Source organism: Tachypleus tridentatus, chromosome 9, assembly GCF_004210375.1.
Source record: "Tachypleus tridentatus isolate NWPU-2018 chromosome 9, ASM421037v1, whole genome shotgun sequence".
NCBI lineage: Eukaryota > Metazoa > Arthropoda > Merostomata > Xiphosura > Limulidae > Tachypleus > Tachypleus tridentatus.
Window position 1 is genome coordinate 35,317,093 of NC_134833.1, and position 22,225 is coordinate 35,339,317.

The following is a 22,225-nucleotide window of genomic DNA, read 5'->3' on the forward strand; positions in this document are numbered from 1 at the left end:
TGTTGGTAATAACGAGAGGAAGCGATACGTATTTCTGAAAGCAAACACTGTTTGTTTGTTTGTTTTTTGCGCAGAGCTACACAAGAGCTATCTGCGCTAGCCGTCCCTAATTTAGCAGTGTAAGACTAGAGGGAAGGCAGCTAGTCATCACTACCCACCGCCAACTCTTGAGCTACTCTTTTATCAAAGAATAGTGGGATTTACCGTCACATTATAACGCACCCACGGCTGAAAGGGCGAGCATGTTTAGTGCGACGGGGATTCGAACCCGCGATCCGCAGATCACGGGTCGAACGCCTTAACCCACTTGGCCATGCCGGGCCAGCAAACATTTTTTATCAGTGAAACTAGTATACTGATAATAAATATAGAAAGATGTGGGTAAGACGATCACACTAATTGTAAATACGGTTTTTTAATATGAATGTTATGAATCTGCAAGAATATTTAAATGAATCGTTCATTATTATAAATGCACCTTCAGTGAAAATAAAGATGAGATTTAGACTTTTTTAAATACTGAGAAAAATAAGTTCTTATGTCTGCAGACCTTTTTATTTAGAAAGTGGGATAAAGCAGGCCCTATGATAAAATAAAGTGGTCTTACTGATAACAAATACAATATAAAGTGAATGCTGCATTTGAATGTTCTCAGAGGAAATATAAAAGGCCATGCTCTATGTTCACAAGGCAAATGGCGCAGAAGAACGTGAATATTAAAAACAAATACAACTTTTATATGACTACTAGTGTGGAATAAGTCTTATCCCAGAGTTAGGGTCGTCTCACCTAAAGCCATGCGTCGTAAAGCAACCGCACTTTGTAAAAAATTGAGTGAATTTGAATTGTGTTTCTTTTTTTATTATTTGTATCTGTAACTTGTCATTGTTTGAAATTCATAAAGTTGAATTACATAAAATGCCCACTTTGTGCTCATAAAAATTCAACATGTTTATTTAAGATAAACGTTCTTTAAAAGCAAAAGAAATTTCACTTTGATCATTCATTCACGATCGCGTCCATCTGCAAGCGTATTTGTGGACAGGATTGCGTAAAAATACTCACGTAGATGGTAGTACACTATGTATGCCCCGCACTAGTGAAGCGATAAGTCTACGTATTTACAAAGCTAAAATCAGGGGTTCGATTCCCCTCGGTGGACTCAGCAGATAGCCCGATGTGGCTTTGTTATAAAAAGAACACACACACACGCTATGTATGTACAAACATTTGTTGTTCTACCGAAAGGACTATCTTATCTCACTTTCACCTAGCATGTATAGCATATATAATATATATATGATATCGTGATAACTATTCCGATCTAATTTAGAATTAAATTCAGGAAAGTTAGCTTAATATTCGTCTATTCTCCATGTTCTGAAAAGGATAAATGCTATAAACTTATCTTAAACCTCACCACATCACTACGCTCCATGGGATCACGTCTAATCATTTTGACGATCATGCATCTTGATAATTGCTTTTTCTTTATTTTAAATTTCGCACAAAGGGCTATCTGTGATAGTTGTCCTTAATTTAGCAGTGTAAGACTAGAGAAAAGGCAACTAGTCATCAGCACCCATCGTCAACTTTTGGGCAACTTTCTTACCAATGAATAGTGGAATTTAAGGTAACATTATAACGCCCTCACGACTAGGAGGGCAAGCATGTTTGGAGTGGCTGGGATTCGATCCCGCGACCCTTAAACTGTGAGTCGAGCGCCCTAACCAGGTGGCCATGCCAAGCCCCACTTTAACATTGTAAAAGGCCCCGTTGTGATATTTTAATGTCCAAAGCACAACACTCCTCCCTGCAAGTTTCTCACAATCCTTCTATAAGGATTGTATGAGGATGGCCGTTTCCCGAGACTGGCTTGAAAGGTCCAATAGCAAAGAAAGCCATAGGACTACGCCTTGTCGGTTAACCAGTATGTCTTTGTATGGAACAACATGAACACGTGTCTAATTCTATGACTTGTTGACTATGCAACAATAAAATGAATATGTCGAGGTAATAACAGAGATCCCTTGGTTTCTGGATTAACGCCTGTTACGAGATGCTGCATTTTGCTTAGTACAGTTATGGTTAGGCTTGTAGTAGTTCTCTTTATAGATGGTACTACTGCCTCACATTGAACTGTATTAATACTGGTTTGTACTAGTACATGTAAAAGCTCATAGCATGACGTAAATATGAATACTTACAGAGTGAAAACGTAATAAAAGAAACTAGTCAATAAAAAGGAACTGCCAACACTTTACTGAGTAACTGTCGACAAAAATTGTGTTGACTATTCTTTACGAGAACGATTTGAATGTGCTAATAAAACGGTTTATTCTGCAGATTTTAAAGGTGAACGACGAGCGACATGTTTATCATCTGTATATCAGTTTAGCAGTGATTTTTTTTACATTTAACACTTCAATACTAACACTGATAAACTCATGTCTAGAGGACTCTGCTGTAATCTTATCAGAGGAAATATTCCTATTGCCCCATTGTTGAAGATTTCGAGCCAAAGAAGAGAACTTTTGAAGAAGAATATCTGAATATTATCCCTCAAGGACAAATAACTCGCATTGTGTTTTGTACACTAATAGACTCAGAAACCATCCCCAAACCAATAAATAGCAAAACTGTCATTGAAAGAGTGAACGTTATAGTCACTCTTTAGAATTTTTACTCTTAAAAAGTCATTACAATAAATCTGGAAGTATCTCCTGCTATCATTACCAACACAAGAAACAATTACTTTAAACTGATAAATTTTCACAAATCAAACGCTCGTAAGTTTTTAGGTAGACCTCGAAATTAACGATCGGTTTTATATGAAATATGACCGAAGAAAAGTGCATGAAGGACTGTCATTTGAGCACATACCTATAGAGTCCCTCTATCCAAAAAGACTTTGTATTTTTAATTACCTTAAACGTGGTCTTGGAAGCTGGTCATCACATACAACGGGTGGTCATGGGAAAAGTGTGACCCAGTGAGTGAACTGACATCACATACAACGGGTGGTCATGGGAAAAGTGTGACCCAGTGAGTGAACTGGCATCACATACAATGGGTGGTCATGGGGAAAAGTGTGACCCAGTGAGTGAACTGGCATCACATACAACGGGTGGCCATGGGAAAAGTGTGACCCAGTGAGTGAACTTAAATTGTTCTCATTGCTTCTCGCAGAAGTTGTTTTTACAGCGGATATTGCGATGCTGGTAATAGTATGTAATCCTGATAATTAAATACAGCATAATAGAAACTGGTTCCAAGGGAAATACCGGACCTGGAACATTGGTCTTATAATATAAAGTACGATTAATCCTAATCCATTTATAACGCTTAGAATTTCGGGCTTTACGTTTTAAAGCGTAACTAAAAACTGATACTTCATTCGAAAATTTAAAATCGCATTTAATAACACAATTTTTACTGCACCCTATCTTACTGCTTTATAAATGCTAAACTGTAACATTCAGTATAAATATTCTTATACGTGGTTTGTCTTATGTGTTTATAAAGTTGTTTGTTTGTTTGTTTTTGTAATGTAACATAATACGCCGTTGATTTTAGGATTTATATACAATTTATTGAGTCTATAAAAACAACGCAAAGCCTGTTTTAGGCAGCACAAAACTGTATAGAAAAATATTAATTTCACATTTGTCGACATTACTGAAACTAAAATATGCTTTTTATTTGATTATGTACCGAATTTCCACCAATACAAGAGCAGAGAATTAGATCAGATTAGCTTTACGTCTGACGCTTGCACAAGGTCTTCAAAATTTAAATCACTCTTTGGAAGATGGTTTTTCACCAAAAGTAGAAAAAAAATATTAAAATGATTGGAACAAACTAACTGGATTATGTGTTTCTATGTAGACGTGATTAACAACAACAAACTAATATACTATTATTTAGAACTATCGTAATTGTAAAGGACTGTGATATCTTGCTTATTCTAAGAGGTATTATCCTTAATTGGGAAAGTAAACTGTAACTGATTAGGAAACCAAATAAACTGACTAGTATTTTTAACACTTAAGTTATTCATGTATAGGTTCAAGCAAAAACAGTAACACAATTTTGTTTCTAGGCGCAATTTCTACCTAAACTACTTGCTTTGAAACAGATTTTGAACTGAAAATTTCAACCTTTTTTTTAATATACCTAAAGAACCCTGTATACTTTTAACATTAACAACTGTATTAAATAAGAGTAGTTTAAGATCAGAAACGACCATGCGCAGAAACTTCTTGGAAATTGAAACCTTTGCTAACTTTGTTCTATTTGTAATACCGCTATATTTTTGCTTAACATAAACATTTGTGTCATTAGTTTCACTAGAAGGGCTTTTGAGCTCACATGATGAGTGTGGCTTATTGACTGGAACTTTCTGGAAAGTTTAGGATAGGTTTAATTAAATCCCACGTAAGAAGCGAGTATATTATTATTTATTAGTAAGTATTTGAGAATGGACGACTGACAGTTGAAGAAATGGATTATTGGTTAGTTTCTCTGTTATTGCCAGCTCAGTTTATGAATGTTTAAATTATTTTCCCAGGGTGAGTATGTGTGTATGTTTTCTTATAGCAAAGCCACATCGGGCTATCTGCTGAGTTCACCGAGGGGAATCTAACTCTTGATGTTAGCGTTGTAAATCTGTAGTCTTACCGCTGTACCAGCGAGAGACATTTCCCATGGTGAAATAAAAATACAAAAAAGCACATATATACGAGAACTTACTAAATTGTTGTGTGTTAGCATACACTGTAAACTTAGGCCTATCAGTAAACTAACTAAAGAAGCTGTAATAGAAGAAATAAAACATATTTATTTTCATTAAATCGACTGTACTTTGAATTATTTTAAGGGTTAATCCGAAAGAGCCAGTCCACCAATTGAACTCTTCAGAGCAATACTTTAAAAATTCTCACAATTTCCTCTATTCTAAAAGTTTTTATTACACCTGTGCTAGCCGTACCTAATTACGACCACAGGAAAAGTAGCTACTCACCACCACCACCACCACCACCTATTAGGCTACTCTTTTACCAACAAATATTGGGATTGACCGAAACATTATAACGCTTCCACGGCTGAAAGGACGAGCATGTATGTGTGACGCGTATTCGAACCTGCGCCCCTCGGTTTACGAATTGAGGTGTCTTAACCACGTGGCCATGCTGGACCTATACAGAGAGACTGTACTATTATATTTATATATATTTTTTAAGAGTACTTTCTGTTAAAGCTATACTAATCGACAACATTGATGTCTGTCAAATGTTGCTCTCTATACTTTAACATTCATTCCTTTATATTTTATGTTTAGTTTTGAATTGAATTTCCTATTTCTATTTTAAAATCCCTTAGCTTATTTAGATTTTTTCATATCAACAGAAGAAAACCTGTTCCAAATTTTGTAACACTTTTTAAGGTTTCCAGGGATTTTGTTTATTTGTTTCAAGACAGTTCTCTATCAGTGAAAAGGGGAAAATAAGAGACGTATTTTTAATACTTGATAAACGTTTTGTAGTATGCTAGACTAGTTTCATACTGAAATTTGCTCAAATCTACTTGAGTGATATCTGCGTTAATCGTCTCTATGCTAGAAATGAGAGCCGAAAGTGAAGTGAGCTATTTTTATCTAATGGCCCCTTAGTGACACTGTGAGATTTTTCCAGACTTGCAACGCTTTAAAGTTTAGATACCTCTGGCGGGCAGAGCACAGATAGTTATTTGCGTAACTTTGTGCTTAACTACAAACAAACAAAATTTTACTTACAAAAATTATGACTTACGTTATAACTCCCCCACGGTTGAAAAGACGAGCGTGGTTGGTGTCGAGATATAAACCCGGGACCCACAGATTGCGAGCTAAGCGCTCTAACAACCATGACACGTAAAGATTAGTACTCAATCAGATATTGATCATATTTACAGTTCACTGAGTCCGGCGTGGGCTAATCTGATTCACGTTTGCGAATATATATGTAATATGCTTTCTCTTGGTATCAGTACTTTTTTTGGAATTCTCAGTCAGTGTTCAACCATAACCGGCGTGGGTTAAGGAGTTCGACTCATAATCTGAGGGTCACGGGTTCGAATCCTCATTGCACCAAACATGTTCGCCCTTACAGCTGTGGGGGCGTTATAATGTTACGGCCAATCCCACTATGCGTTGGTAAAAGAGTAGCCTATGAGTTGGCGGTGGGTGGTGATGACTAGCTGCCTTCCTCTAGTCTTACATTGCTAACTTAGGGATGGCTAGCGCAGATAGCCGTTGAGCAGCTTTGCGCGAAATTAAAAACAAACCAAACCAAAAGTTCGACTGAAAAACAAATACGGTTTTAAAATTAAATAAACCTTTAATATTAACATGTTAAGGTTTAAAACTGTTTTAATACAAAAGCACTTTCTTAATTTTGTGTATGAATGTATCCAAAAGTTATTACAAAGAAATGTCTTTGGATAAAAAAAATTATTCCACATTTATTTGTTTTCCTGTTTATCAGCGGTACGTTTACGGATTTACAATGCATAAAGTCCGGCGTTCAAATTCTCCCGGTGGACAGAGCGCAGATGACCCGGCAGGTGGCTTAGTACTTCAATAAAGAAACAAACAATACATTTTTTTCACGTACGTATTAAATCTGTTTGGATAAACAGTGTTGGGTAGATCGATTACTAAGCCATCATTGGTCGAAACGACTTGAATCATTTTGTCAAGACCACCTACTTCAAAAGACTGTATATACGAGATAAACAGATAAAATTAGGTAGGCAGAGACAATAAATATCACAGTTTATCCTCAAACGAAAATAAGTTCAATTACTGGGAAATTCTCTGCTAGCAAACTTTGAAATCGATCCAAAGTCTGTAAAATATTCGCTATCGTTTCTCTGGTTATCCAGTTCTCATGTTTTCGAATATATATCTAATATGCTTTTTCTTTGTATCAGTACTTTTTTTGGAATTCTCAGTCAGTATTCAACCTAACATTGTGTATCTTAGTTTCCAGTTAATCGAAAATCGCTCTCGTTACGAAACATATAAAATCTAATTCCACACGAAATTGAATTTCTACTATCGACATACTCACACAGTTAAAAACTTACTTCCTTGCAGTCTCTCTACAAAACACACAGGGTCGGTGCTATCAAACTTCGGGTTTCAAGTGACACGAGAAAATCAGAATGAGGATCCATTTTCCCTCTGAACGGGATGCAAATCCATTGCATAAATCTATACAAAATTTGAGAATAAATCTTGTGTTTTTCATTCTGAACACTGGTACAAGTTTGAAAAGTTGTAACCAACTGCAGCCTTTGGTATTTTCTTTCTTTGTTTTTTTAATGTTACACGTAAGTTTGGTGTGAATTTCGCCCAAAGTTGCACGAGGACTACGTGCGCTAGTCGTCCCTTGTTTAGCAGTGAGGGACTAGAGGGAAAACTAGACATCGCACTTACTGCTAAAGGTTGGAGCCTTTACTAATGAATAGTGGAATTGAACTGTCACGTTTAAATGTCCCCACAGTTGAAAGTGTGATCATGTTTGAAGAGACGCGGATTCGAACCCGCGACTTTCATGTAGTAAATCAAACACCCTAACTATCTGGTTATGCCGGACCAGTTACTGCAAAAAACATTGTTCACACAAAATAAAAAAACACTTTATCTATTTAGTGACTGTCAATAGTAACAGTGTGCTGTGGAAGAAAACGTTTGAAATATCCTATTAAGACAGTGTTTAACAACAGTGGTAATACTGTGTCATGAGACTGTCTCTAAAATATAACAACGTCCACCATTAGTACCGATACTGAATTAGACCAGCTTGTCAATAAAGTCAAAGCAAGAACAAGGCTTCAAAGAAAATTATTTTTAAAGCACTATTTTCAAATAGCGTTTAACAACGCAGTGTGAAAAATGTACTCTTTTTCACTCTGGAACAAAATTTCGAGAGAGAAATTGAGAGTAGTAACTGTTGTGTGTTAAAACACTGTATCCAGGTGGCGTTAGAAAGCAATGTCGTATGATAAAAGAGGGTGATGATAATGAACAGTTTGATTGTTTGTTTTAAATTTCGCGCAAAGCTACACGAGATCTAGCTGCGCTAGCCGTCCCTAATTTAGCAGTGTGAGACTAGAAGGAAGGCAGCTAGTCATCAACACCCACCGCCAACTCTTGGGCTACTCTTTCACCAACGAATAGTGGGATTGACCGTCACATTATAACGCCCCCACGGATGATAGGGCGAGCATGTTTGGTACGACCGGGATTCGAACCCGCGATCCTAAAACTGCGAGTCGAACGCCTTAACACGCTTGGCCATGCCGGGCCTAAATGAACACTTTTGAGATAGTTGTGGCAATACTGTGTGAAAATGTCATTTCTAAAGTGTGTTTACGCAGTACTGATAATAAATCTGTTGCGTGTGTATAAAATAGTGGCTGGAAATAAGGCTTTGCTGCGAAAACAAAAATTTGAAGGTACCCCTATGGTGTGGGTTTTTTAGTAATCGTTAGAAGTAAGGCTTCAACGTATAAATAAAAGTCTGAAGGTATCCCTGTGGTGTGTGTGTAAATTAATGGTCAGAATTAAGGCTTCAAGATATAAACAAAAGTCTGAGGGTATCACTGTTGTACAACAACGAAACAAAGTTAATATTTACTTAGCAGATTTTCAAATTCCTACAGCATCACGAACGCAGATGGCAGAAAACGTAATCCCCAGAACAAGATCACTTTCTGACTCGACGGATTGACAACCAATAATAATTAATCGTATGTGGCGCCCTCATAGCTATATAACAATATACAGTGTACAGCAAGGAAAAAATTCTCAATTTTCAAATTTAAGACGTTTATCCACACTACGAATATATTTTTTATCGTAATTACGATTAACAGTTATATTAATTACACAATTTGATTTACACATATAGAATTCAAACTATGCAATGATGTCAAGAAATCACACAAAAAAAATCAAACACAAATCCTCGTTTATTGGAGAAAACTGTCTTTGAACGGAATAGTAAAATTATGACACATTCATCTTTTAAGACTTGTAATGAGCACCTGAAAAGTTAGAGAAAAGGTAACTTAAAGCCGGAAAGCTCAGTTGTAAAGAACATTTAAATCAATTCTATTTTTGAATATCAGTAATAATCGATTTTTATACCTGAAAGCTGGTCAAACTCTTCGTTAATCGTTTAAGGCGACCTGCAAAGTGATGTAATGAACCAACGTTTTCAAATATATATATATCGTAGAAGGGAGACAATTGAAGCATTTTTTCGTCATTAGTTCTATAATAAACATTATTTTGAAGGTTCAATAGTATTTAAATGACCCCTAATTCTGTTCTTTACAACACTGTCCCCGCTAATATAGCGGTAAGTCTACGGATTTGTAACGCTAAAATAAGGGGGTCGACTCCCCTCGGTGGGCTCAGCAGATAGACCGATGTGGCTTTGCTATAAGAAAAACACACACACTCACTCTACAACACTGAATATTCTACCAGTAATGGGGATGCAGAGAGAAACTGTTTTGCCCCTTCCTAATTTCTTACTTATTTTATTTTTTATCAAACTAGGGATGTTTACAATTTCTGAATAGTGTAAAAGTCTTAAATTATCTATTGCATTTGAGAAAAATAAATATATTTAGTTATAAATTACCGGTTTAAATTATTCTCAGACTTATCTTTCAAGGTCGTTCTTCGAAATAAGACTTTCTTGTCACCAAACTGCAGTGGAAACCTGGAGTTTTGGATATGGTGTGTAACAAAGGAACGTATTGCAAGTTTACACCTTTTTAATTAAAGGTTATAACTTTAAAATCATGATATTTTTATAATTTCTCTTTCGAACGTAGTGAGGTGCTCAAACGGCTTACCAACTTTAACTTTCACTGTATGGCAAGTTTGGATCTTCATGTGAGAACCAAAGCTTATTTATCTGATTCTCTTACAGGAATATCAAAGCTATTACTTAGCTGAACTACTCGTGTAGACGAGTCAGATAATATCCAAGAACAGCCACGCCCTGAGTTTGCACACCGTCCGCTAACCAAATGGTGTACGTAGCGCACAGCGTGGGATTGGATATGCTAGGAAGTCGACACTAATTAGATATTTAAGCTCGTGTTTGCTCTAGGGAGCTCGGATTTTGTGTAAAGCTATGTTTTCTTTAATTTTCAAATAGAACTGAATCAAATTTGTGCGTACTATTAATTTTCATTTCCTTTTCAACGGGAACTTTTATATAATTATCTTCTGAGTTTCTAGGTCTCTTGTGAGTGTGCAGGGGAAACCAATAGATTCTACTCTCTTTTATTTTTACCTTTTCACTTTTATTTTAGAATAATAATGTTTAACGTTTTTCACTATTTTTCTTTTGTTGGCGTTTATTAATGAGATTGCAAGGTTTATCAGGAGGGCAGCAAAGTTTTGTTCTCGAGGAGGTTTGAGCCTTGAAGTAAAATGAGTTAGTTAAATATTCAAGAGTTCCTTGGATTTCGCAGATTTAGTGTGTTGTTTACGCTATAGTGACTTTATTTAACTCAACCTAGGGTTATCTTTAGTTAGCTTTTTTGTTGTTGTTTACAGACAGCTTCCACTAGAATCTTCATTGTAAATTTTTTTATTAACGGGCCTACTTTCTCTACTATGCTTGTAATCTGCGTGCGACATTACTTAAAGTATTCTGAGCATACAAAGATAAAACCGATACGAAATAATACGGTAAGAATTTTTTCGATGTTTGACTTTATTTTTGTCGTAGTTGAGAATGCCTCTATGCAAAGAATAACAAAAATTGTTTAAGCCTAAATTAGAGTCGAGCTAAAAACATTTTCTGATCATGGTAATTTAGTTTTACTGATCAAAAACTTTCACTCTCAACTGTTTTTTAATCATGTAGTTTGCAAATATCCATGTATTATTATGTACTCTTTTTTTGTTACAGTATTTATTTTACTTAAACTGTTTGTTTGTTTGTTTTTGAATTTCGCGCAAAGCTACACCAGGGCTATTTGTGCGAGCCGTCCCTAGTTTTGCAGTGTAAGACAAAAGAGAAGGCAGCTAGTCTTCACCACCCACCGCCAACTATTGGACTACTGTTCTACCAACGAATAGTGGGATTAACTGCCACATAATAACGTCCCTATGGTTGACGTTGTTGTTTTTGAATTAAGCACAAAGCTACACAATGAGCTATCTGTGCTCTTCCCACCTCGGGTATCGAAACCTGGATTTTAACGTTGTAAGTCCGCAGACATACCGTTGAGCCACTGTGGGGTCCCACCATTGTAAGAGCGAGCATGTTTGGTGTGACTGGGATTGGAACCCGGGAATTACGAGTCGAGTGCCTTAATCACGTGGCCATGCCGGATCACCAAAACTGAAATAGTAAAATAAATATTTAGAAAATAAAACGCCCTTTTCATTTAAATTTATTTTGGTTAACCTTTTCTCACTCTCGCCAGGGTGTTGGCTCATCTATGAAAACAAAAAACTTATGTTTTACAAAAGGTTGTTAATTTATTTATTTATTAAAACAGTAATGTTAACATTGACGGGTGGTGAAAGGTTACTTTCTGTTCCAAGATAGCAAGACGGTCAAGTATCAGAATTATGAGGATTTTTTTAAAAGAAATATTTTAAGTAATGTTTGTAGATAAGAGATTAACAACGTTACTGTAAACATCGTATCGTGGTAGAAGAGATACATATACTCGGTATATTTTACAGAGAGCGTTGATATATTTTGATAAATGTTCGTAATTTCAGATTAAAATGTCATTTTTCTTTCTGTAAAACTTTAGTATATACACCAGTGACTCCGCGGCAAGTTTGAGGGCTCACACTGCTAAAATCCTGGTTTCAGTACTTAAAATGGGCACAGGACAAGTAGCCCATTGTGCAATTTTGTGCTTAACAACAATGTTATTTTAGAAAAGATATTTATTTATTGTTTGTTTTTAAATTTCGCGCAAAGCTACACGAGGGCTATCTGCGCTAGCCGTCCTTAACTTAGCAGCGTAAGACTAGAGGTAAGGCAGCTAGTCATCACAACCAACTCTTGGACTACTCTTTTACCAACGAATAGTGGAATTAACCTCACATTATAACGCCCTACGGCTGAAAGGGGGAGCATGTTTGATGTGATGGGGAATCGAACCTTGGATTACGAGTCGAGCGCCTTAACCACCTGGCCATGGCGGACCTTATTTATTTACTGAAAAGGAAGACAGAAATATTTACCACGTTGATGTGTTGTTCGATAGCTTGAGATCTGAGGATATATATATATAAATAAACAGTTGAACTTATTACCTGTGAAGAACTTGACGTAGCATAATTTAAATGCTTAATATAATTAATGATTTCGATTAATTGATTAAATGGCTAATAAAGTTAAAAGTTATTTTTTTTATATGACGAATTATTAAACTTAAAAACATTAGCAACAAAACGATCACATAACATCAATAAATGGTTGGGCATGGTTGTCGTCGGAAATAGACACTCCACTGTTTTTTTACAGCGAAGTGTTTCAAAACTCAGTATCAGAACAGCTGTTTAGTGTACAAGTTGTTCACTTTTATATCTCTGGTAATCGGCTGAGACCCAACCATTAGTTGCTTGGTGATTATATTTATCCGGTGAAAAAAACCTACTACGGAAAAACATAAACTAAAAACAGGGATCCCGTAATAGCGATAATAATATTATTATCACGTGTTTCCATTTAAAAACCAAAATATGTTGTTACTTTTTATGTGTGTGTGTTTCAGCATAAAGCCATCTTATATACACGTTGCGAAGAATGGAAGTCTGGATTTTTGCTTTATAAGTCCGTAAACTTACCGACGACCCACCAGGGAATGTTTTTTTTTTTGGTTTAACGGAATCGTTTAGTTATTAATAATGTTATCAATTCTTTCTCAAGTCTGTACAATGCGCTGTACACTCGCTTAGTACTTGTTATAGAATTGAAGCCTTTTTTGTACATATGTTGTTGTTGTTTTCAGTAATCGTGTTTTGATTAATTTGAGAATTTATGCAAAATATATTTATATCGCTGGTACAGTTGCGTTTATAATTTTGTTTTAATTTTAATAGCTTACAGTATGACACTTAATCTAGTATATATGTTGCAACTTTGCTTGTTGCCCGGTCAACAAACCTCTCTGGGGCCAAGCGATGAAGAATATATGCTTTTTGTACGATGAACACTACGGTATTTGTCACTATTTTTACAGTTTGTCTTAATTAGGGTATTGATGTATGGTGTTCAATTGTTGCTAAACTTCTGAACGTATCGTGCATAAAAATATATATTTCCTAGCGCTTTTACAAACAGCTTTTACAATGTTTACTACAAATACTTCTAATGGGTTTCAGCAAAATTTGTTAATCAGAATATCAACATTTCTTCAGAGATTGCAACTTAACCACTTTCGTAAACAAAGACACTTAACATCAGTTATTGGCTAATGAATTTATCATATCCAGATGAAGTATGAACGAGTTTATTATCAACTGCTTTATGATTCGATGCAAGTCCAATAATGAGAACAGGGACACAAATAGACTTATTTATTTCGCATATTTCGACACCAGAAGTGCACTAAAGCCATCTGTGCTTTTTTAAAAAACATTTCGACCTATAAATCAAAGAGAAGACGGCTAATCATATCTTTAAGGTGCAAAATACGATTTTTGCATTCGAGGCCATGCCGATTCTCAAAAAAAATCTATTGATAATCGAACTGACGTTTACATTAAAATAAAACTAAAAGGTTAACTAGAGGGATTTAACTGTCACTCTTAGAGCGCAATCACAGCTCCAGAGTGTGAAGTGCGATTTAGCGACAAGGAGACACGAGCCATAATCCTTCGGGTTCACAGTCTAGATCACGCTAACCACGCTCGTTTCTATAACTTATAAGGAAGAACCCGGCTTGGCCAGTTGGTTAGGGTGCTCGACTCGTGATATGAGGGTCGTGGGTTCGAATCCCCGTCACACCAAACATGCTCGCCCTTTCAGCCGTGGTGGCGTTATAATGTGACGGTCAATCCCACTATTCGTTTGTAAAAGAGTAACCCAAGAGTTGGCGATGGGTAGTGATGACTAGCTGCCTTCCCGCTAGTCTTTCACTGCTAAATTAGGGACGGCTAGCGCAGATAGCTCTCGTGTAGCTTTGAGCGAAATTCATAAACAAACAAACCACTCATAGAAGATAAAATTCAATAACATTCTTCTAAATTTTGGAGTTGAATTTGTAGTGGTTGAAAATGTATTAAATAAGCTTGTTAAAACGTTGTGTATTTTGTAATAAAGGTCCTTCCAATATCCATTAAAGTCAACTCCAAATTATATTCTACAAAATGGATTCCTTGTTATCACATAAATGTTCTAGTTCTTCATCTTTTACAATTACTTCTTTTGTTCATTTATGTGGAATTAAATACAAAGTTCCACTATGGGCTATTTGTGCTCTGCCCACCACGGATATCGAGACCTGGTTTCTAGCGTTGTAAGTCCACAGACGTACCGTTGTGCCATTGGCATTATTGTATTGATGGATAACTGTGGGAATTAATTACTGCATATGTAGGCATTATTTTTATGCTTTGTAAAATAAATATATTTTTTTCAATTATATACTAAACTTGTGTGATGTAATTACTGGATAGGTCACTTCTTAGAAGATTAAGTATTGTTGTGTAATTACTGGATGGGTCACTTCTTAGAAGATTAAGTATTGTTGTGTAATTACTGGATAAGTCACTTCTTAGAAGATTAAGTATTATTGTGTAATTACTGGATAAGTCACTTCTTAGAAGATTAAGTATTGTTGTGTAATTACTGGATAGGTCACTTCTTAGAAGATTAAGTATTGTTGTGTAATTACTGGACAAGTCACTTCTTAGAAGATTAAGTATTGTTGTATAACCATAATTTAGTTGCCCAAACTTTTGGTCAAATTCGTTTTCTCTGAGCTTCAAATGTAAGCAGGTGATGTGCTCAGAAAACACTTCACTAAACACTTCAGTAAGATAGACCGTCACATTATAACAACCTGAAACGACAGATATGCCAGTGACGGGATTCGAGTCCTCAGACTGGGTGTCCTAGCCACCAGGCTTTGAAATGCCCAGTTGAAAAATATTAAAACAGTTCAAACTACAAGACTAGCCTCCAGGACTCGTTATCATAACAACAAGAAGTTACGTACAGATACCAATGTAATTAAATCAACGACGCCATGCTGTACTACATTGAACTCTGTTGTACAGATTTCAGTAACTAGCGAGAGTTAAAACTAATGGTTACATAACGAGTTTGTTTATCTTTTTCCGACTTTTCATTTAAAAACATTTACTAAAAGGTAATATGTATATATATATATATATATATATAATAACAGTAACCAAGGCGTAGTTAAGACTATCTTAATGACAATGTTTACTTAAGAGAAACATAACTAAAAGAGACAATGACAGTTTACGTGTATTAAACCTCAGTTCTGTGTTCTTGGTACAACGATAAGATATTAGATAATTTATCACCAGGTTGTTATTTCTACAGGATGCGTGTTTCATCATGGTGGTCGATACGATAAAAATCTAGATATGGAAGTTTTTCTCATGGTTTATTACAAAGTTTGACTGTTTAGTCTGTAATTTATTATCTATATTACTAACATTGTCTCATTTAAGTACTTTACACTTTATAGTGTTCTTTCAAATTCTCAGGTTCGATCAGTCAAGTGGCAGCTGACAAAAGAAGTGAATTGAAAATAACTGTGTCTATTTTGTTACTGTTACTTTGTTATGTTTTTGATAAAAGAAATAAAAACAACATATTGTACTCAGCATTCATCTTCATTTATTAAATCATTAAATTTTACCAAAAATACTTTATTAAAAATTCTGGTTTTTCTGTACAAAATACTTGTAATGTATTCTGAAAACTCGCCAAATTTCGTGAAGAAACATAAATTGTATTGTGTCGTATCGCGCGACTTATCGATACAATCGTATCACGTTTTCATGATACAATACTTGCATCACTATATATTTACTTATTTCTAAGTCCATTAGTTTATTCTATATTCCAGGTTTCTGATACTTTTATTACAACACAAGCATCTTTTAAAAGCAAACATTCAATTATTGTCAGCTTCTTTTGTTAGGATCTTTATTCTAATTACAAGCTATTGAAATTGTCTACTCGAGCGCCGTCTATTGTTAGCTGCTTGTACTAATAGAAAATTAATTGAAGCAAACTACGTTTTTAACTTACTTATATACTTAAACCTTTAATGACAAGAAAAATACAAAAATTACAACGCTAAAATCTGAGGTACGATTCGAATCCCTGTGATGGACACAGAAAGATAGCCCTGTGTGACTTTGGTTCATATCAATTAACCAACCTGTCAGTATGATTCAGGGTTAAGTTATATTACACACTTATTACATTAAGATATTTGACTGACATCTTATCCGTACTTTCTTGTGACTGTTATATCTAAATATTTTCAGAACTTGTTTTAGTTCACATCTATATTTAATTCGTTTAAAAAAAGCAAATATTTTGATAATATTATGAACGTCGATATATTTAACTTCATTCTGTAGTTAATTTTTTAATTTCATACGGAATATTAAAAATATATATTTTTATACGATACAAACCTTTCAGCTCGAAATCTGTTATATCATGGGACATGCGCAAGAACTAGGCGATTACATATATTCTGTTAGTTTGAATTTTTTCTCAAAACTTTCGTAAAGTATCTGCACTATTTCTCCTTAATTTAGAAGTGATAATCTAAAGGGAATGTAGCTAGGCAACCTCACGAATGATGGGCTTAATCATTACATTAGAATGCTCCACGAGTGAAAGGGTGAGCATCTTCGGTAACGAGATTCGCATTTGCAACTAGCAAGTCAAGCACCCTAACCACCAAACCATGCTCCAACACTAACCACCAAACCATGCTCCAACACTAACCACCAAACCATGCCAACTCTGCAATAATGTAATTTGTTGTTGTATTTTTATTTCTTAAATGTTTTCATTATAAGCGGTTTTTTTTTGTTTTTATCGTTGCTAGTTTACTTTCAACGTACAAAACAATGACCCGTAAATTCTAAATGTAACTCAAAATAATTAATTAATACTCTAAGGTATTTGTGTGTTTCTCTTGAATTTTTCGTTTATTTTAGTTAGTAATAAAATAGTTATCATTAACACGTATTTTCCGTATTTAAGCCAGCACTATATTTCTACCATCTTTTCAACATCTTTCTCTTAACGTTTTTATAGACTCATAGAGCCGGATTGCGTCGAGCGGTTTTCGTGTCAAAACTGTGAAACGAAAAATTTGCGGTTCGCGATCCATTGTGACAAAACACAAGACAAAAAAAAACCAAAAAACTCTCTGCACTTTGAGGTCGTAAATGTGATAAACGAATGACAGTCTAATGCGAACTATTACAGAAAAGTAGTCCCAGAGGTGACGGTCGTTGTTGTTGACTCTGCATTTCCTGCCCACAATCTATTCAAAATTATGGACGGCTGTGCTCAGATAGCCCTTGAGAAGCTTTGTGGAAATTGTGAAGTTTGTCTGGAATTAAGCACAAAGCTAATCAACGGGCTATTTGTACTCTGCTCACCACGTGTATCGAAACCCAATTTCTAACGTTGTAAATCCGCTGTGAGACACAGCTATAAAATATATTCTTTTTTACCAAAGCAGAACGAACTTTCGAACTTGTACGATTTCCTTTTATAGCTCTAGGAATTTACCTTCTCTTCTAGGAGTATAATACACATAGCACTATTTCTGTTAAAAACAAGATGATCCTACCTTGGTGAGCGTGACTCGGATCCAAGAAAAGTCGTCACGAAGATGAAAAATGATAAAATCGAAAGAGGCAAGTGGGCGCCTACAGACTTTCTGACCTTCTTGAGTTTCGGACGCATTGATGAGTTTTGTTTAGGTACCTTTACACAAGAGGTCTAACTGCGTACGGTGCCAAAGAGATTACACTAGGAGAAATGTCGGATTTCTTGAGGCACGTGTAGTTTCCTATCAGAAATATATCACTCAGCAGGCATGCGCAAGCAAGTAATGCCATAAGCTGTAAGAAAAACAATATCACCTCTGAGTCGTGAATATTATATGTATAATATTATACATGTATATTTATATATATAGTTAATTATTTATTTACATATTATTGTTACTTTATGAATTAATTATTCTTGTTAAGCACAGAGCTAACCAGTGAACAATCTGTGCTCTGCTCACCAAGGGTTACGAAACCCGATGTTTAATGTCGCAAACCAACAAACTTATCGCTTGGATGGGCTTTTTTATGAGAAAACGAGAGAAATCGGTTGTCTGAAAACGAAAAACAACAACAACTGCTCTATCAATTAAATTTCATATGGAATTGGTTAATAATTTTTGGAGAAACATATTTAACTGTCTATCATATCATTTAGTCTGAATATATAATCTTAAACATACGTTATCATACGAATAAACATAAACTGCCAATGTTCGAGAACACCGTGTCAGCGATGCATAGCAACATTTGGATTCATAAAGCTAAGCCTTTATGACGAATTTTTATCTATACCTATAGTGTTTGCCCCCCAGTAATAGAGCGGTATGTCTGCAGCCTTATAACCTTAGAATCCGGGCTTCGATACCGTGATGGGTAGAGCACAGATAGCCCATTGTATTGCTTTGTGCTTAACTTCAAGCAAACTTTCGTGTCCTAGCCAACCAACATTAACTTGAATTCAACTTTGTTTTTTAACCCTTTTTAACTTGTTATAGTCATACTCCAAACATGTGAAAAACAATAGTATAATTAGGTTTAGTTATCTAAGATTTCACTTCTTCTTTGGAGAAGCAACATATATGCGACAAGAAAAAGCTCCAAAAAATCATCTCATACGTCCAGAGAGCTCAGAGAAACCACAAAATGATTGTTCTTACAACATAGCCTTTTCAAAATAATTTCTGTTGATGAAACCAAATCATAATTTTATCCATTTAGTGGATAAGAAATGACGGATACTCTAATTCATATCGTTTCTTATTATTTATCTACGAGCAAGATTCCAAGTAATCTAAAGATACCTCCTTGTTTGTTTAAACACAAAGCTGCACAAAGAACAATCTAGACTTTACCCATTGCAGAATTAGTTTGTTTGTCGTTAAATCCAAAGACACACATTGGTCTCTTTATACTACACCTATCAAAAGTGCCAAAACAAGATTTGATGGGATGGTTATGACGGGGAGGGAAACCCGTGACCTTCTGATTGGAAGTCCAGCGCTCTTACTAAGTGGCCAACTTACTTTAGCAGTGAAAGACTAGAGGAAAGAGAACTAAGTACCACTGCTCTTTCTCCAACACTTGAAATACTTATTTACTAAGAACAGTGGAATTAACCGTTATTTTATAACGTCCTAACGGCTGAAAAGACAAGCAGGTTTGGTGGAACGGGGATTCAAACAGGTGACCCTCCGATTGTGGGTCAAGCGCCCTAACCAACTGGACATACTGGACCTAATAACAAAGTTGGGTGACTAAAGAGTGGTTAGTTCATGGCGTATCTTCAATTGTGGTAAAACTGATTTCCTTCAAAAGCTACAAGGTAAGTCGGCAGGAGATTCGACAAGGTATTTATTACAGAGTAATTCTAAATTAGTTGAGTCTGACAGAGTTCAAGCAAAAAGAATAAAGTGGACACTACCGTCCAATAATGTAATATTCAACATCTTTTAAAACACAAGTAGATAAGCGTGCATATTGACTTTAGTTCGATTGTTGTTTGTTTGTTTGTTTGTTTTGGAATTTCGCACAAAGCTACTCGAGGGCTATCTGTGCTAGCCGTCCCTAATTTAGCAGTGTAAGACAATAGGGAAGGCAGCTAGTCATCACCACCCACCGCCAACTCTTGGGCTACTCTTTTACCAACGAAAAGTGGGATTGACCGTAACATTATAATGCCCCCACGGCTGAGAGGGCGAGCATGTTTGGCGCGACTTGGGCGCCAACCCGCGACCCTCAGATTACGAAGCGCACGCCTTAACGCGCTAGGCCATGCCAGGCCTACTTTAGTTCAAAATACTGTCGCTTTCAATTTTAATCTAGCAGTGAAAGACCAGAGGGAACAGAGTCAGGTATCACCATCCACCGCCAACTCTTGAGTTACTCTTTTACAGGTGAATAGTGGGATTGACCATCACATTATAACTCCCCCACGACTGAAAGGGCGAACATATTTCATGTGACGAGGATTCGAACCCGTGACCCTCATATTACCAATGGAGCACCCCAAACATCTGGTCATCCCGGGCCTTCACAAATATATTGTAAATTAAACTGTTTACAACTTACCACTAGGAAGATATGAATACCCAAAATCATAAACACTAGGTATTCATATAAAAAATAATGATAAAACCTACCATTATCGGTCGCCCGCTGGTACAGCGGTAAGTCTACGGATTTACAACTCTAAAATCAGCGGTTCGATTCCCCTCGGTAGACGCAGCAGATATTCCCGATGTGGCTTTGCAAGAAGAAAACAAAAAAGAATACCACAATCTATAATTTTCTTCACCTTTTGAAATGAAGTACACACAGGAAAACTTAGAAAATTAAACAAAAAATATTGTCTGATAATGCTTAAGTGACTTCAGTGCACAAATTGTCTCTTAATAAAATCTTGTAATGGATAAGAACCATTTTACAAAAGAATCTTTTGACAGGTAATTTTCGAGAAAAATAGTGATCACTACACGTAAGATAAGTGAATGTGCTGTCATCTAAAATCAGTAACCACATAGCAAGAATATTCATCGCATTAGCATTATACATAACAGAAAAGGAAATTTTTAAGCTCATAACTTGCTCTGGTTTTTTAACATGTTGTAGAAGTCACTACTGTATTATGGCTGCTTCATTCCACATTACGTGGTTGTCATATGAGAGAAATTAGAGGTAAATAAACTCAGTGAATGACGCACAATTCTACAAAACAGCTAATAAATATAAAAGATGATTTTAAACTAAAATAAATAAATCAGGTCTTAAATAATTACACTAGCTGTGGACTTAAATATACCATCCAGTAGCAGAGCGGAATATCTGCGTATATACAACACTATAAACTAGGTTTCGATTCTCGTGGTGGGCCGAGCACAGATAGCCTATTGTGTATCTTTGTATCTAACTACAAACAAACCTCACAAAGTTTACCAGTTTCAAATATTAAAACATATTTCCTTTTATTCTATATTGTGCATCTAAAAACAAACTCGGGGATGGGGTGTGCTGTTTATCTTCAAACTAAACTGCAAACAAAAACAAGATTTCATCATGAAAAGCCAAAAAGAGAGAACAATAGGATACATTACTGAAAACTTACCATACTTGAGACAGAAAATAATAGAAGTGGTTAGATGAATACCAAATTAAGCAGACCGGTATACATACATATATATATATATAAGCGAATTAGATCACTGATTTATTGAGTAATTTTGGATTGCTATTGGAATCGCAAAGTTTTAACACACGAGTAATGCACGTGATAACTCTATTTCTAACAGGTGATCTCAGATTGTGTTTCAGAACTAATGGATCTTTACTATTTTGTATCATTGTCTAGTTGCCTATTTCTTAGCTCACAGACACACTAGTCTGTTGGTGTTGCATAAGATAATTTGATAGATATACATAAAACAAATCAATCTATCTTTACTTCACTCTAAGTTTTGCATCATTAGAATCTTAGGTTTTCCCTCATAAATTGAACTGTTAATTGTAATCAAGTTCTTCCTCTTCAGGATCATTACCAAGGAAGTTTCTTATCTTATTCACATTTGAATCCACGATCTCAGCTATGTTTTGTTGTTTAAATTATTTTGGTGATAGTGTGAATCACTTCGACAAATTATCCTTCTATTGGAAACATCAGTTTTGATTTTTTTTTTCACTACAGTTCAATTTTTTTCCAATCACATCGCATTCTTCAAGCATCATTAATTGTAACGATAAACTTTCCTAAAGCAACATCTAAGTGTCCTTTTTTAAAAATCACTCTAGTGATATAAAGGAAAAAACATATTAAAGTTAATCTCATTTTGTTAACCTGAA

General features: G+C 35.5%; 1 protein-coding gene across 3 annotated transcripts in view; it reads right to left on the minus strand.

Annotated features, from left to right (window-relative positions):
* LOC143225046 (glycine receptor subunit alphaZ1-like) overlaps window positions 1-18,094 on the minus strand; it is an 82,858-nt gene extending 64,764 nt beyond the window's left edge. The window contains exon 1 of one of the 3 annotated variants that reach the window (XM_076453729.1): window positions 17,908-18,094. In XM_076453729.1, coding sequence (XP_076309844.1) covers window positions 17,908-18,023 — 116 coding nt within the window. In that variant the 5' untranslated portion in view covers window positions 18,024-18,094. Of the gene's footprint in view, window positions 1-9,698; window positions 10,050-17,907 lie in introns of those variants that run through there. The other 2 variants (XM_076453732.1, XM_076453730.1) reach the window with 2 other exon arrangements.
* Window positions 18,095-22,225: the final 4,131 nt, after the last annotated feature.